Source organism: Phallusia mammillata, chromosome 7 (genome assembly GCF_965637545.1).
Source record: "Phallusia mammillata chromosome 7, kaPhaMamm4.hap1.1, whole genome shotgun sequence".
In the NCBI taxonomy this organism is placed as follows: domain Eukaryota; kingdom Metazoa; phylum Chordata; class Ascidiacea; order Phlebobranchia; family Ascidiidae; genus Phallusia; species Phallusia mammillata.
In genome coordinates, this window is record NC_137258.1 from 16,384,570 (window position 1) to 16,401,575 (window position 17,006).

At 34.2% G+C, this 17,006-nt stretch overlaps 4 protein-coding genes across 4 annotated transcripts; 1 reads left to right on the forward strand and 3 right to left on the reverse strand.

Moving 5' to 3' along the window:
• Positions 1-355: 355 nt before the first annotated feature.
• LOC145239322 (serine-threonine kinase receptor-associated protein-like) lies at positions 356-5,487 on the forward strand. Its single transcript, XM_080102630.1, has 8 exons — positions 356-560; positions 693-828; positions 1,065-1,219; positions 1,438-1,537; positions 3,076-3,213; positions 3,568-3,704; positions 4,670-4,819; positions 5,057-5,487. Exons 1-8 carry the CDS (start codon positions 452-454, stop codon positions 5,086-5,088), a joined length of 957 nt encoding a protein of 318 aa, XP_079958756.1. The 5' UTR covers positions 356-451; the 3' UTR covers positions 5,089-5,487.
• Positions 5,488-5,517: 30 nt separating this feature from the next.
• LOC145239323 (retinol dehydrogenase 14-like) lies at positions 5,518-9,195 on the reverse strand. Its single transcript, XM_080102631.1, has 6 exons — positions 8,945-9,195; positions 7,923-8,061; positions 7,602-7,711; positions 7,139-7,307; positions 6,708-6,936; positions 5,518-6,204 (listed from the first exon to the last, which is right to left on the reverse strand). Exons 1-6 carry the CDS (start codon positions 9,140-9,142, stop codon positions 6,105-6,107), a joined length of 945 nt encoding a protein of 314 aa, XP_079958757.1. The 5' UTR covers positions 9,143-9,195; the 3' UTR covers positions 5,518-6,104.
• Positions 9,196-9,262: 67 nt separating this feature from the next.
• On the reverse strand, positions 9,263-11,941 carry LOC145239324 (retinol dehydrogenase 12-like). The gene is made up of 6 exons (XM_080102632.1): positions 11,698-11,941; positions 11,492-11,630; positions 11,296-11,405; positions 10,970-11,138; positions 10,217-10,445; positions 9,263-9,926 (listed from the first exon to the last, which is right to left on the reverse strand). The coding sequence occupies exons 1-6, from the start codon at positions 11,884-11,886 to the stop codon at positions 9,827-9,829; spliced, it is 936 nt and encodes a 311-aa protein (XP_079958758.1). The 5' UTR covers positions 11,887-11,941; the 3' UTR covers positions 9,263-9,826.
• Positions 11,942-13,426: 1,485 nt separating this feature from the next.
• On the reverse strand, positions 13,427-16,142 carry LOC145239318 (mdm2-binding protein-like). The gene has a single exon (XM_080102627.1). The coding sequence runs from the start codon at positions 16,137-16,139 to the stop codon at positions 13,674-13,676; it is 2,466 nt and encodes an 821-aa protein (XP_079958753.1). The 5' UTR covers positions 16,140-16,142; the 3' UTR covers positions 13,427-13,673.
• Between the last annotated feature and the right edge of the window lie 864 nt (positions 16,143-17,006).

Consider the following 17,006-nt stretch of genomic DNA (forward strand, 5'->3'; position numbering starts at 1 on the left):
CTTTTGTTGACTTATTTGTTTCTCAACGTAAATGTAGCATCTGCAGTCGTCGTCATAATTGTGACGCCAAAGCGGGTTAATATAACGTCATGTGTTTTGTTGGGTGCAGACAACTGCAAAAACTGATGCAAGATAACAAAGCGCCAGTTTGAGACATTTATGTTCGTTTCATAACCTAACATAAATTTTCAATGGATAAGGTTTTGAACAGAACAGAATTTACTTTTATGTACACTGTTGCTTAAAAAAATATTTCTAAAAAGTTTTGTAAAGATATTGGTTTAGTATTAACTGTATGAATTGAAACAACTTGAATAGTTTAAAGTCAAATCTTTTAAGGCTACTAAAACTTTTAAAATTTTTGTTATTCAACAGGTTAACATTTTGATTAGGATACAAACTAAAATTTCCATAATTAACCATTTAAAATCCAAACATAACTAAAATTAAAATGGCAAAGCAAACTCCATTAACTTGCAGTGGTCATACACGTCCCGTTGTTGATCTTTCATTCAGTGAAATCACTGAAGATGGATATTTCCTGATAAGTGCTTGTAAAGGTAAGTTTGCCTCACCATGTCAAAGTTTTTGTTGTTGTGCATCCATTGTTTGTTTATATCTTCACGTATATACAAAAATAGTGGCATAAATATCTTTCCAGTTTGTTGCTAAAGAAAAAGTGTTTTTTTTAGATGGAAAGCCAATGTTACGGCAAGGTGACACTGGAGATTGGATAGGAACATTTCTTGGACACAAAGGTGCAGTCTGGGCAGCAACACTCAATAAAAATGCGACAAAGGCAGCCACAGGTGCTGCTGACTTTTCAGCGTAAGTTTTGGAAACACAAATGACTTGGAAAGTGTAAAACAAGTATTTATGTTCAACTCTTTACTAATTTTTTTACTCTTGCATTTTATCGCAAATGTTCATTAGATGCAAAAAATCTGCTAAGAAAAACAATTGTGACAAGCCTAATCACTTAAACAAAACTATACCAGCATAAAAACTACATAGGATTATGTATATTACACCAAGTTATATTTTTGAATTATTGTTTTGTGTAGGAATTTGTGGGATGCAGTAACAGGTGAAACAGTGGCGACTTTTCCCCACAAACACATTGTAAAAGCTGTTGCATTTTCACCTGATTGTACACGACTGTTAACTGGAGGACAAGAGAAACTGGTTCGATCGTTCTATGTGGAGAAACCTGCTGCAGGTGCAGTTTCAGCTTGATTAGTTTTCATAATAAAGAATAAAAATTGATTTGTTTTATTCCACATTTTGCACTAATACATCTGTTTTTTTACCAAGTGTATACAAGTTGGTCATGTTTAAGTGCCATTGTAGGTAAACAAAATCGGGTCCTACAAACATTAGATATGACAGATTTAAACTCAACTTGGTGGGAATTAACGCAACCGTTCTATTTTGCAGACCCTGATGTTATTGGCACTCATGAAGGAGCGATTAAAAAGGCAATTTGGACTGAAGATGGCAAAACCACAATAACAGCAGCTGATGATAAAACAATCAGGTTTTATGAATATTTTTTTTTAATTTGAATGTATTGTATCTCTATGTTCTGGAGAACACTGGATGGGAAACTTCGCTCTAAACCAGTGGTTCCCAACCGGGGTGCCGCACCACCCTGGGGTGCCAATTGCAATGTTCAGGGGTGCCACGAGATATTGATATTGCAATACTGCGACCCATTCTTTACTTTTACTTTCACCCATTAAGTGCAGAATTTATTTCTAACCGAGTTTCAGTGTGTATTAAGTTTCGCGTCTCGCAATTTTCCCAGCTCCATTCTGGAGAGTCACTCCGGGGGGAAGTCGCTGGCGGTAAGTTTATGCTTCACGGTAAGCTTTTGCTTTCTCGCCCAGGAAAAAAACAGTGAAAGAGATTTTGACTCGTTGCGTTTCTTTCCATAAACAAGTTTTAATAGCATAACGATGGAAAATTTAAGTGTAACGATGGAAATTTTAAGCTTATGCACAAGCAGATGCCTCTCGACGCACATAAAAATTGAAAATGAATATCTTTGCGTAAATGAATATCAAAATGAAAATTGTACTTTTGTTGCAGTTTTCCACGTCATACCTATGTGAGAGTGGATTTTCTGTATCAACGAACATAAAAACTAAAAATACGAGAACGACTACTTATAGTCGAGGAAAAATGCGGGTGGTTTTATCGAATGTGCCTTTACATTAAGGGACTTTGTGCAAGAAGCCCAAATTTCACACTGACCTTTGAACAAATACATTTATTTACATGCGCTATACTGTACAACTCATTCTGTGTTGTTTCATACAGTTATTATGGGTCCCCTTCTATGGGGACACATATTGTTTTTGTCCGTATTTTTTTTTTCTTTTTTTCCGTCTAATGCGGATTTGTTCCCACATTTTGGTCAAGAAAGAATGGTTCAAACTTTTTCAAATTTAAACACATTACAGATATTGGTCTAAAGATGGTCCATGTGAATTTTGACTCCGTTTGGTCTCTCGGTTCACCCACAGCCCCCAAAACGTGAAATTTTTAAAACGGCTATACTTGCTAAAGTACTTCAGTTAGGAGTTATATGCTTTGTTGTTTGGTGCAATATACGGTATTTCAAAGAATTTTGTACCTTAAAAAAAGATTTACCCATTTTCACCCCTTAAACCCTAAAATATTCGTTTCTGTCTAACGCTGGTTTGTTAAATGCGTTTGGTCAAAAAAGGGTGCTTTAAATGTATTTAAATTTGCACAGATGTTAGTTATTGTTCCGAATTTGATCCTCCTGAAGTTTGACCCCAAACAACCCTGCCGCAAACCAGTTATCTCTTTGATAGGGTGCCACAAGGTCAAAAAGGTTGGGAACCACTGCTCTAAACAATGAAAATTATTAAGCCTGCTGCATGCATACATCCCTTATAAGCACTAACTTTCCATGCAATTTTGCTGCCATCAATTTGATAAAAATTGTAAGGCAATCTTTTTTTTTTTTTGTTGGTAAAATTAATTGAGAGTATTGGTCAAATATGTTTTTAGTTTGCCTCAATTAAAGTTACACATTCTTTGCAGAAAATGGGAGGTAAACACAAAACAGGAAGTTCAACGTATTACCTTGTCATCTCTTCCTAGTGATGTTCAATTATCAAGTGATGGTACAGTTTTAATTGTTTCTCACAGCAAACAAGTTTCAGTATATGACGCTGCCAAGTGAGTTTGGTAAAATTGAGTATGCTTATAACAAGGGTTACAATCATGAATTTTCTTTTGGTGGTTTCTTTTCCCTTTGAAACCTATCCTCATTTCCAAACATGGATGGTTAGTCTTGGGTCCTTGACTTGAATGTGAGTCCCAACCACATGACGCTATGTGGTAATGGTGCAATTTTCTCTTAGTTATGAAAAGATTTAGTCCGATTACATGTGGCATTTTTTATGTAAAAAAAGTTGGTTATAACAACACCAGGCTTAAGATTTTCCCACCCCCAATACTAAATGCCATGCATAATATACTTGCATATAGTGTATATTGAGTATACTTTTAATGTTGTGTGCATTTTTTTAGGTTTGAAAAACTTTTTGAGCTGAATTTACCAACCAATGTCTACTCTGCTAGTTTGCATCCACAAAAGAAATACATAGTGGCTGGGGGAGAGGACTTAAAACTCTACAAATTTGATTATGAGTCACTGGAGGAACTAGGTAGATATTTTTGATCAGACAAATACTCTACGTCTAAAATATATACATAACGAGCTGAGTAAATCGCAAAATGTAACGACATTTTTTTTAAAATCAGTAATCACTGCTGTATACATGCAACTTTCCTCGTTATTTGATTTACACATGTAGAATTTGCTGATTTAGCTTGTTATGGGTCCCCTTCTATGAAGGGGACACATATTGTTTTTGTCCGTATTTTTTTTCTTTTTTCTGTCTAACGCTGGTTTGTTAAGCGCGTTTGGTCAAGAAAGAGTGCTCCAAATTTAATAAAATTTACACAAATGTTAGTTATTAATCCAAATTTGATCCTCCTGAAGTTTGACCCCAAATGACTCAGCGGTTCACCCGCAGGCCCCCAAAACGTATTTTTTTGAAAACCACTGTACTGACTAAACTACAGCATCTCTGAGTGATATGCTGTGTTGTTTGGTGCAATATAAGATATTTCAAAGAATTTTGTTTTTCGATTCACCCCTTAAACCCCAAATATTCATTTCTGTCTAACGCTGTTTTGTTAAATGCTTTTGGTCAAGAAAGAGTGCTTTAAATTTATTGAAATTTGCACAGATGTTAGTTATTGTTCCAAATTTGATCCTCCTGAAGTTTGACCCCAAACGACCCAGTGGTTCACCCACGGACTACACCAATCTATATTGCTGCATAGACACATAAATAAAAATTTACCTTTAGATTTTGCATAAAAAGAGTAACATGAAAAATAATTCTAAATAATAAGTCTAAATTAAAAACAAAACAAAATTGTTTTTTTTAAACCATTTTGGCATTTGTTAAACTACAGTCAATGATTCCTAGCAAAACAAATTTTCTGACCTTCTGGACTTATTGGCTGCAAGGACAATACACACAATTATATTTAATAGCAAGCGTAGGCTACAGTTATGGCATCGGATTGAATCATATGTCCACACTTTTGTTTGAATTAGATTCATATAAAGGTCACTTTGGACCAGTTCACATTGTTCGTTTTTCACCTGATGGTGAATTGTATGCAAGTGGAAGTGAAGATGGAACAGTACGACTGTGGCAATGTCATATTGGTACAAACTATGGACTATGGAGATGTGTTCAACAAGGTAGCAAAAATTGAATTGAAAAAATAGAACCTGCTGTTAGCATTGAACGATCTAGCTTTTAAAAAAAATATTGTAATGTAGTAAAACCCATAAAAGTTGCATTTTAGTATTTGGTTTCATTTCTACATTTAATTTAGGTCTGCTGAACTTTTGAAAAATTTAATAGCACTGTACATTGATTTTGATTAAAATGATTTTATATGATATATTCTGTCAAACACATTTGGTATATTTCAGGTGAAGAAGATGAAGGTGCTACAACAACATAATAAAACAAAGTAGTGATAACACAATGGCCAATTTGAGGATTTCTTGCTCACAGTCTAGCAGTATTTATTTTGCACAAAAGCCAGATTTAAAACCAGTTTTTACTTAATAAAGTTCAACCTGATAACTTTGGTATGCAATTTTTTTCAAACTGGTGATTGGATTTGCAAAAGTTCAGGCAATATTCCTGTCGATGTTTTTTTTGTATGTTCCAAAGTTTTGCCCCACCTTTGTTGGTGGTGTCTACTTGTTTATTTTATTGACCAACTGATTGCAATCATAGATATCTTGCTTTTTCATATTTTCTCCAGCCTTGGTGAACTTTGCATGTTTTTGCTTGCACCATGCAGGATATAAGTATCGCAAACAACTTTCTAAACAATAAAATTCAACTGCTAAAATCTTGGACTTGTGTTTTCTTCAAGAGTGTTTATTGGAAAGAAAGAAATAGTGCACACTGACTATTCGGTCACTGAAAATATACTGACAGTTTTCAACACAAGAATATTAACAGTCAATTTTGGTCATAATGTTTCCATGGGGCAAAAAAGGGTTTAAAAGTAAATTTTTCAGCTTGAACTAAATAATAGCTAAATTTAATGTAGGTGTCATACTAGCAAAGTGATGGTTTACTAAGTCAAGAGCGAGAATATTAGTAATGTCACGTAATTACGAGTCTATATTTACATTCATTTATAGCAGTCGAGTGAATATAAATGTAAGTCGAGCATAATGTAACGGCCACTCATTTGACATACAGGCATGTTAGCCTGCTTGGTTGCAAAAGACAACAGGTTTAAATGCTGAGATCAACATGTACAAAATCCCAATATTTAACAGACCTCACTAACCGAAGAGGGAAAAATGAATAGATGTTTAATATCAAAGTCAGCTCACATAGCACTTTTTTCAACCACACATACAATAAAGAATATTAATGGAGCTGAGTTCGTTCCATGCAAAAATGTTTTAGTGCAAGATATCGTCAAAAGGTCATTATTGTTACAAGCAGGTATGATCATGCATTCAGTTTGGTCAGTTCAATGCTGACGTTCCACAGTTTCTCTGCATCAGCATCATTTTGCGCTGCAGTTGTTTCATTGTCAACTTTGCAATCGCTGTGCGAAAAGCATAGTGAACTATTAGTTATTGTAATTTAGTTTAACAGTTGAATTTGTGTTTTTGCCCAAGGATATGATTGTTTAACAGTTCACAATGTCATGAAGTTAGTTATACTTGCTGTTTGATGCATTTTTATCCTTAATCAACCAGCCAAACCTAAATGCAGACAATGAGTCTGTCACCTAGTTTATATTGTAAGTTCGTTAAATATTTATTTTTTTTACTAGATTTCTTTTTGATAAATAAAGTTACTTTGGTTTGTTTTAATCCACTAAGTTCCAGTGAGTTAAAGCAATGTCATTTAAGTTTCCTGTAAAGGAAACACAGGTGGCCTAGATAGGATTAGAACTCACAACCTTGTGAACACAAGGCAGTTGCCCTAGCCACCCATCTTGTATTGTTGCTGATACAACATTTTTTCTTTTATTTACTGCATTAAGTATAGATTCACCACAAAACAGAACAATCATTTGTATTTCTACCAACTTATAATATTCACCTAAAATATCTCCCAGAGACATCTGCAAGTTCAGGTGCAACAGCACAGTAAATAGAAGTCTGTGCTCCATGTTCAGCAGTTTTCCATTTCATCAACCAACTAAATCCAGGTAACTGAGTTAGGTTGACAACAAATTTAAATAAGTAACTTCCAGTGGGAGCATGAATGTGTCTTTGCAGTTCAGTTTTTACAGAGCCAGGGTGAACACTGTTCACTGTAACCCTTGTACCTGTAAAATTCGACAAAATAATTCTACAGAAATACAGCATTGTTATATAGTTACAAATATGGCAACTACCATATTTAACAGCATCTCTTTTGTTACGCTTAATGTTTTAATGAGCTTTAACAATAAAAGGTTACCGCTAATTATTTTCCCTAATTTAAAACAATACAAGGAAAATTGAAATTGATGTTCTAAGCATCAAAACCTGCTAGTTGTTTTGCCAGGTATCTGCTAAAGAGAATATTTGCTAGCTTGCTCTGTCCATATGCTGCCCAAGAATCATATTTCTTACTGCTGTTTAGATCATCAAAGTTCATTTTACCATACTTGTGTGCAATTGAAGAAAGGACTACAATGCGACTAGGTGCACTTTTCTGCAAAAACAACCAAAGCAAAACAATATTAAACCAATATATTAAAAGCATATATTTTATTACAATAAAGACATTGCTTATTTCTATTTGAATAAGCAACTCAAGATGCCAGTTAGGTGAATATATATATATATACATATATATTCCATGTAAATTCATTGGCTAATCCTGGTACTTGGAAAATATTTTCCAATCTCAGTTTTTTATTACATATTACAAAAATGACCAAGAGTTAGTAAAAAATCTGTGGCCAAAGTTATTTAAAAAAGAAAACCGTGTTATACCCAAGCAAACCTTTATTAAGTCTAACAGCAAATTTGTAAGAAGAAAATGTCCAAGGTGATTAACACCAAACTGTGTTTCAAATCCATCTTCAGTCTTGCCTTCAGGGCAGAGCATTACTCCTAGTTAAAAAAAAGTTTGCAATTTTGCTTGATGCAAGTATAACACTGGGATAAACATAACTAACTTTAAAAACTGCATTCAACAACATTTGTATAATAATCTGTGTAAACTTTGCTTGTTGCATGGATTTTTTTGGAAGATGAAACAGATAGGACTAATGTGTCAGCAATATAACAACAATTGTTTAGGTTAGATAGCATTTGATTTTACTGGCATTATTTACGAGTATATTGAGCTTATCTTCTGTTGCAATAATATCTTCAGCAAACTTCCTGATTGAAGCAAACGAGGCAAGATCAAGAATTTTGAGGCCAACTTTTTCTTCTAAACATTTTGCTTCTTTAACAACCTAAAGGCAAAACCATTTTAACAAAGTAATGCATGCAAAATGCATTCTTGTATAAGTTTGGTTGAGTTTGTTTAAACTAATAAAAATAAAGTATTCAATGATTGTCGCTAAGCTACCACTATTGTTATATTTCTCCTAAAAAATATTAATTTAAACAGTTCATTTTGTTCAGTAAACCTAATTGAATTTTACCAACCACTGTTGTTTTATGACGAAATTTCGATAAATGCCATTATATGCATCATTAACAGCTTGGTAGTAGGATACAGCATTGTAACAAAATAGGAAAGGTAAAATTTGAATCATAGTTTTTCATGTACAAAATTTTCATCTCCAAGCATTGGGATTAGATTTAAATGCTGGAAACAATTTACTACATTATAACTAATTTTCTAAATTATTATTAAAACACAATGAAGAAAGAAGTTTAGTTACTTTTTTTCTAACTTCGTAATATTTAAAAAAAATTAGATTGGAATTGCACATTTTTTCTTTGCACTTCTATAAAAATTCAAAGTTAAAAAAATAAAAAAAATATTATATTATGTACATTATAATATTAATATTTTATTTAGTTTTTTTCTCTTTTTTATACATGTTCTTGTTTGTTTTATGTCTAATGGAATTTTGTATGATTCGATAAAACGTTCAATCTGTGGTTGTACCCCACTGTCCCTCACAAATTCAATGCCGATGTGTGAAAATGTTTGGGCAAACCAATTCACATTAAAAAAATAAATACATTTACTGGAAAAGTAGCAAACTGATAAAGCACGAACATAAAACCAAAATGTATTTAGCAAACCGGACAATACGGCTTGTCCCAGCTCAGTCTCCCATACACAAAAAATTGTTAAAGCAAATAACAAAAAACAGCTATTACCTGTGCTCTTGCTTCTTGCGCCTTTTCAACATTTCGACAGGCTAATATAACTTTTGCCCCACGCCTTGCAAGATCAACGGCTGTCCAAAATCCTATTCCAGTGTTTGCCCCGGTTATTATCGCCGTTTTGTCTTTTAACTTTTCATCACATTGCACCCAGCTTCCATTGACGCTTATTTGTTTCGGAACATCACTCATTGTAGTACTTTGTTGAAGGCTAAACTACAGACCTGTACAGACCGCATTGAACAACTGGTTTCCTTTTACATTTCACGCCACCTGGCTGACCAGATATCGTTGAGAAAAAAACAAACATAACACCCGTTTCTCTCTTGGTTTTTTTGGGAGGTGTTTCTTTATGACACGCTGCATTTACAATTGGTTTGGCAACATAGTCTGAAGTAAACATAAATTTGTTTGTGATGGTGATGGACGAACACCGCCCTAGTGAGTTGTGATAATGAGGTCAGTTATGCCATTTTCATCAAACAGTCTTTCTCGTTGTATTTACGTGTTGGTGCTATTTTGATGCTGGCTTTAACAAAGCAGCGCACTGAAACTCTCCTGTTTTCTCTCCCGTAGAAACCCTGCAGTGTGGCTGCGTCCTGTAATTGACGTTATTTACCATGTCAATCAATGAAAACCACCAATGGATTTTCGTTTTCGTCAATACTTTATAGTTTGACAGTTTTTTTTTTTTTTCGGTTCAACTTCGTCAAATCTTCAGTTACCAAACAGCTTTGTGCGCAAAACTACACAATCATACCTGTGACCATTTATGCACTAACACACGTTGTTGTGCACGTCCACAAAATGTGACATAAACAGGTTGTAAATATTTGTAAATAAGTGTAAGATGTGTATATTTGTTTGCTGTGGAAACTATTCGTTTATTTTGGTGAGTTTCATGCTAATATTCCATAATCTTTCTGCGTCATGGTCGTTTCTTGCGTCCTCGCTTTCTGTTGTAATGTGGCAGTCACTGAAAATAATCAAGAAAAGTTTAAAAATCATCATAACTTTTATTTCATGTTTTATTATTATTTCATGCACAATTTGGACATGTTTTAGCCATTAATAAAACTTTAAAAATATTTTTTTCAGTAAGGTTTGTGTATCTAAACAGCAGTGTTTACTGTTGCTGCCTATTTAAACATTTTTGCAGACATCTTGGTTGGAAAAACTATTTTTTTTTAAAAACTAAAATTGAAAAAAAAATACTTTAACCAAATTTAGATGTTTAAATAATGTTTTGTAGCAAAAATGCAATACCTAAAATATTTTCCAGTAACATTCTGTAGCTCTGGTGCAATGGCACAATATATGGAAGTCTGTGCACCATGTACAGGGACTTTCCAGTTCATTACCCAACTAAATGCAGGCATCTGTGTTATGGTATAGAAAAACTTGAAAAAAAGATTTCCTGTTGGGGCATCAACATGTCTTTGAAGGTCTGTCTTTGTTGCGCCAGGATGTGCACTGTATACTGATACTCCTGTGCCTGTTAAAAGTATTTTAATTTTTTGTAGGCTATATGTGGTAAATAGGAGTCTACATGCAGGGAATTGTGAAAAATAAAGCACAAACCATTTCTTGCTGATTCTAGTACATTGGTCTATACATTTTTATTTTTATTGGTGTTTTTTTATTAATGAAACCAGAAAAAAAAAACACGTTTTCCTGAATTTAAATTACCAAGTTTTAATTACTGTTCTTTTCAGCACAATTTTGCCTTTAAGCTACATACTCTTTCAAGCAGTTACACAACAACTATAAATTTCACTTTTTTGTTTATGGGGTGTTAAACATAAATCATACTCTTTGGCTTCAAAGCAATATCATTTCGGTTTACAGGAGAAAAACAGAACTAAATGCGGTAGGATTAGAATCCACTACCTTAATGGTTATGCTAACCACTCAACCAACCGATGTAAATTCCACACCTATTGATTTTCAACTATTTATGTCATACTGTATGTGTAAATATATTATAAATCACAATATAACTAATTTATATGTACAAACCTTCCAAGGTTTTGGCTAGAAAGCGGGAAAACAAGATGTTACACAACTTGCTTTGTCCATAAGCTTTTATGGGTGAATAACCATTGTTACTGTTCAAATCATCAAAATTAATTGTACCATATTTATGGAATGCTGAAGCAACATTTACAATACGGCTTGGAGCACTTTTCTAAAAGGAAATTGTAAACATAAAAAATATACCTTTAAATTTGTATTGTACTTTTATACTCAATCCTATTTTTGAAAGCTCAGCTAATTGCGAACATTAAGCCTTTGTTGGTAAATGCAGTCAGACTTAAGATCACAGCATATAAATGAAAAAATACCTTTATGAGGTCAAGAAGCAAGTTTGTGAGTAAAAAGTGTCCAAGATGATTGACACCAAATTGAATCTCAAACCCATCCTCGGTTTTACCTTCAGGGCACATCATAACTCCTTGAAAATAATTTACAAACAGTACAAGTTTTTCACACCTGACTAAACCATTACCTTATCATTACTTTTTTTCAAAATTTACTTACCAGCATTATTTATGAGTATGTCAAGTTGCTCCTCTGTGGTATTTATGTCTTCAGCAAACTTTCTGATTGATGCAAAAGAAGAAAGATCAAGACTTTTAATAACCACATTTTCCTCTGGGCACTTTGCTTCAGCTAGTATCTGCAAAACAAAACTTCAAAGTGACACAGTTCAACTAAAAGATGCACTGGGATTATTCAAAAACTACCTTTTGTTTGGCAAGTTCTGCCTTTTCATAATTTCGACAAGCAAGGATAACTTTGGCTTGGCGTTCTGCCAAGTTAATGGCTGTAAACAAACCAATTCCAGTATTTGCTCCAGTGATAATCACGGTTTTCCCCGTCAATTTTACCCCAGAACGGACCCAGCTTCCATCTGCACTTACAGGATTAGCCATATTCAATACTAGTAGGCAATTTTCGAAATAAATAGGTGGTAGCCTATCGTTTACAGAAAATTATTTCTAAGTTTTGGAAAATTAAACTAACAGTAACAACAACTTCCAAACACCCTTTTTTATTCATACCATATGCCAACCTACTCATACTTACACGTAGTTATTTCGTGACAACCATAACAATGCTTGGATGTAAAAAAGCTTTTTAAATGCTAAACAAGGGAGTAGAAAACAATAACAACAACTTGTTTACGAGATACAAAAAATTCCGGTTTTAGGGAAAATCCCCATGACGCGTATAGATAATTAGATGTGGTATAAAAAAACTTTTCAAAAACGAATAGCATCAGGTTAAAACAGTTACCACAATATTTTAAATGTGGTAAAGTCGGTTCAACGTGTTTACATTTAAAAAAAAATTGATTAATATGTTTTTGGTGCTTGGTGGTCTTTGTAAAAAAATACCGCGTAGGCATCATTTCCTGATGGTAACCAGCCCGTCGTTTTTCATCACCCGTTTTTTATTGTTATTCATATTTAGCACAAAACAATAATAAAAAGCAAATCAAATTTTCTATTCTCTGTTCATTTTATGTCTTTAGCATGGACTCTCACATATTTGACCACATGAGCAAGTTTGAACAAATTTTATCTCGTAATCAAGTCTTGTTCGAATGCTCTTTATCATTTTACCTTCCAACTACTGCAGAAACTTTTCACTTCTGTCGTGTTTTTTTTATTATTGCAGGAAAATTCACTAATTTAAGCATCCTTGTAGTTGTTGAGAGCAGGGAGTCGAACCGCTTGTCATATCGGTTCAGGTTCGGTTCGGGTTCACTTGGTTTTGTTTATAAGGGTTCGGGTTCGGTTCAGGTTTTTTAAAATGTATATTTTCGGGTTCGGGTTTTTTTCCGGTTTGGAAAAATTATCCGGTCCGAACCGGTTTGCGGTTTTTAAACCGGTTATTCGTTTTAATTTAATTCTACCCATCAACTAGTGGCCTTATCACACTCCAAAAGAATTTTGCCTGTGTAATGTTAGTTTTGACACGCCCAATAAGTGCTATCTCGTGTATTCTTCAGTGCGCTGTTTTGAAACAATCACAAAATCCAAAACAGACTGCATTTTTTACTGGTTATGGTCCAACGCCAAACAAAATATTGGGTTCAACTCCGGTTCGGGTTTTTCGAAAATCGTAATTAGCGGTTCGGGTTTAATGAAATTAAATGCTCAAACCGGTTCGACTCCCTGGTTGAGAGTTCCAATTCATGTTATGTCATGATCCGATTGCTTTAATTTTCATTTGGTTATTTGTTTCTTTTTATTATTAGTAGTTTATTTACTCAAAGTTTTTTTTCATTCGTTTGATTCCCATTTTGTAAGATTTTTTTTTATCTTATTGACAATAAATTATGAAACTAATGGTGCATAGAATGCGCTAAATTACGTTCCGGCTGAAACCGAACATCGGCAGTATAAACACCGAATCTACCTTCATTTGTGATGATATGTGGTACGGTATAAATCTTCAAAAGCTAAATGTATCGCCAATGCTGTTTACTACCAAACAATTAATGCATTATACAAACACACTGAACAAAGGTGCTTTTCACTCATTCGATTTTTTAAGTTTTAAGATTTTAAATGTACAGTTAGGCCTAACAACAATATGTTATGAACAACGTAAAAACAAAATACTATGGACAAACGCAACCTCATTTTTTTGTAATGAATGATAAACATTGACATGTTTATAATGAATTCTACCACATATATCTTCCTAGAAATCAAGAGCCACCAATTTCGAATGAAAGCACAAGTTTGACGTTTTCCTCTACTGTTCGTTTCATTGTCATTTCTAAACCTTTAGAAGATTTGAGGTCCTTTAAAAATGCCATGCTAACATCATAGAGCCGTTTTGCACATTTGTTAAACTTTTTATGATCCTTCATAACACCGTTGTTTGCAAGAGTGCAAATAACCAAATCCTGCAGTTTTTTCTTGTTGTCCTGAACATAAGTTTTCTGAGATGTCTTTCGCTTTGTGCTGGTGGATGATGCAGAACTGAGTATCCTTCTGCGAGCGTTTAGAGGTTCTTTTGTAGGAGTGGATGAACGAAGTTCCATTTTATGCACACTTGGAGATGCTGCCAGTTTCTCTTTAATCAGGTTGGTAGAATTTTTTTTAGTTGGTGTTGACCTTAACACCATAGAAGTATTGATACTGCTGCTCTGTGCCCTTTTCTTGTACAACTTTTCTGCGACTTTTTGAAGGCGCTTTTTCTTGCCAGGAGTACATTCAACTTTTGCCTGTTTCGGAGGTGAATCATTAATATTCATTGTGGCTGGCGATGGCACCTGAGATTTAGAGCCAACAGAAAATGTCTCATACTTGACTAGCTTTTCAACTGTCCGTCGACAGTATCTATCTTGCTTTTCAGATGACCTAGCATCAACATTGTAACTGATACCATGGTATGATGTTGTAAGAGCTGTTGTAAAATCTTGCAACTTCTCTAAATTTGGTGGTTCACTTGCACTTTGCTTGAAAGATGACAGATTTGATAATATTTTCCGGCATTCATTCTTGTCAAGCAGCTTGGATAAGACATCCTGACTACTATCAGTGCCTGTTTTAATTTTGCTTGCAACCGAATTTGACCATAATGCATCCATAACACTGTCAGTGGCCTTAACTGCTGCCATTGGTAATGACAATTTTGACTCTTTGTTAAAAAGGGCACTTAATTCAGGCATCCTGTTGTCCTGACCCTCTGAATCAGAACCTAGGTTGAAAGTAAAATGCTCTGGAACAGTTACCAAAAGGTTTCTCAAATATTCATCACAAACATCTTCAGTGCAATTTACGATTTGTTGTAAGTTTTCTGCAGAAATTTCATCACCATACTGACTTCTCCAGGACTTCATTACTTGCTGCAAAATTAAACTAAATTTGTCATGGATAGTTGACAAAGCAGCTGCATTAATACAAGGCAAATTTCTATTTCCATCATATGATAAGCATTCAGCCTTGCAAGAGTTGTAAATATTTGTATGAGATTGATCAATGAGTGGTTTGACAGATAACTCATCTACAAGTTTTAGAGCATGCATATGAAATGTAAGTTCTTTGCAATCTAGCTCATTTTTCTTCTTGGGCAATGTGATCAGAAAATGTGCCAACCTTAGGTCATAATTCATAAAAAACTTTGGATTTTCCAAGCTCATTTCTTCATTCAATACAACATTTCTCCAGTTTTCTGAGCTTAATTCTTTGCATGATGAAAATGGGTCTTCTGATATGGCATAGTCAAACTTGCACAAAAATCCACCATTTTGGTATTTTTCTAAAGCCTGTTGCAACTTTAAACCAGCAGAATTATCTGCCTCACATTGTAGGACAAATAAATAATCAGAGCGGTATAAAAGTGGAACAGTGTTCATGTCAACCAAATCCAATACTTTTATTACATCACCGATCCAAACATTGGTGTCAGACAAAGTGTCAAAGTTTCTGCAGTTTGTATCAACAAAACTAATAGGGCTGAAATGTTTATACATTGAGAAGCCTGAAAATGAATTCACTGACTTTGATTCTGGCAAAGAAACATCCAATGAACCACTCCAGATGCAATCAGCATTCAACTTTCGAGAAGTAAATGGTTTGGAGGTACAAATCCCCCCAACAAAATCAGCAATTAAGTTTGAATCCTCTGACAAATTGGGATCCACAAGTTTTATGTCAGCGTGATGCCATAAATTTAGCTTCTTTAAAGCTCCGAGGATTGGGCTTAACTCCTTAATGTTGGTGGAAGTATGTGGCTCAATATGCCAGTCAATATATACCTGACAACAGCCTGGTGGGGGTAAATCATCAGACAGCTCCATAAGAATTTCACCAACATCAGAGAGCATTGCTTTTGCAAAATTCTCCTTTGAAATGGGTCCATCACATTTCTTCCAATTGACTTTGTTGGTTTGTTCTGCATCTTCACATATTTTAATGAATGTCAAAAATGTTTTGATTTGCTTGTGTTGAATTATGTTGAAAATGTTTGGTTCCTCAATTTTGGCTGATTGTCTTTGATGAAGTTGCCAACCAATTACGTTTTGTGTCTCATGTGACGAATGCTGGATGACAATTATGTATTTATCCATTTTAGGGCTTGTACAAAAACAGTGAAAGCCAATTAAAAAAGAACATTTACCCAGTAACAATCTGTACAAAAATAACCTGTGATTGTAAAAAAACATATTGCTTTTGTAACAACCTATTTTCATGACTGCACTATAATTAAGTCATTATCTTAATTCTGCCAGGCTGGTGTAAAAGGGTGAAACATTATGTCAAGGATGGGGAACCTTTTTATTCATAATTGACACCCAATATTTAACCGACACTCATGTAGGCCACAATAACTATTTTCCTGGACTTTTTGGTTTTGATTTACATGACCATTGTTTAAAGGTGAATATAATCAGAAAAGATATATTTCCACACATTTTTGTTTGATGAGTGCACTACGCAGTATCTTTAAAGGATTTGCTCACAGTCAATTTCTACTTTTCGTTTTTCATCAAATATAAACAAACCTAGATAAAGTATAAAATCAGGAAAAAAAGCAATGCTTCTTTATATCCAGAGAAGTTCATAAGTGATAAACTATCATGTCACAAAAATCAAAAAAATATAATCGAATTAATCCCTAAAAATGTAAATTTATCCCAGGTTGGAAATCATTTGACTAGAACAGGGGTGGCCAACCGGTCAAAGCCTAAGAGCCACATTTTTTACTGTGTTACCACAAAGAGCCACGTTATACACATAAGCACATTTGTTAAATGGCTCGTCCCTTCCTCACACACAGAGACCTGTGCTTAGCCAGATCTATTCTAAATGTCGCACACCAACATAATAATGACACAATTTGACTTGTACAGATCACGGGCCAGTCATTTTCAACAACAAATGGTCAGTGCAAACACTGTCTCTCACACAAAACTCTCATTTCAACGAATCCATCAAACAAAAACATATGAATTAAAATCCCCCTTTTTTCTCATTCTATAAATAACGTGCGGTGAGATTCATTTCTGGTGAATTACTAAAATCTTTTTTCA

Coding starts and splice junctions, on each gene's coding strand:
- LOC145239324 (XM_080102632.1), bottom strand. CDS start 11,886: ATGGCTAATCCTGTAAGTGCAGATGGAAGCTGGGTCCGTTCTGGGGTA. Junction 11,631..11,697: donor CAGAACTTGCCAAACAAAAG/GTAGTTTTTGAA, acceptor TTTGTTTTGCAG/ATACTAGCTGAAGCAAAGTG. Junction 11,139..11,295: donor TGCTTCTTGACCTCATAAAG/GTATTTTTTCAT, acceptor ATTTCCTTTTAG/AAAAGTGCTCCAAGCCGTAT.
- LOC145239322 (XM_080102630.1), top strand. CDS start 452: ATGGCAAAGCAAACTCCATTAACTTGCAGTGGTCATACACGTCCCGTT. Junction 3,214..3,567: donor TCAGTATATGACGCTGCCAA/GTGAGTTTGGTA, acceptor GCATTTTTTTAG/GTTTGAAAAACTTTTTGAGC. Junction 4,820..5,056: donor ATGGAGATGTGTTCAACAAG/GTAGCAAAAATT, acceptor GGTATATTTCAG/GTGAAGAAGATGAAGGTGCT.
- LOC145239318 (XM_080102627.1), bottom strand. CDS start 16,139: ATGTTTTTTTACAATCACAGGTTATTTTTGTACAGATTGTTACTGGGT.
- LOC145239323 (XM_080102631.1), bottom strand. CDS start 9,142: ATGAGTGATGTTCCGAAACAAATAAGCGTCAATGGAAGCTGGGTGCAA. Junction 8,062..8,944: donor CGCAAGAAGCAAGAGCACAG/GTAATAGCTGTT, acceptor TTTTGCCTTTAG/GTTGTTAAAGAAGCAAAATG. Junction 7,308..7,601: donor TGCTGTTAGACTTAATAAAG/GTTTGCTTGGGT, acceptor TTGTTTTTGCAG/AAAAGTGCACCTAGTCGCAT.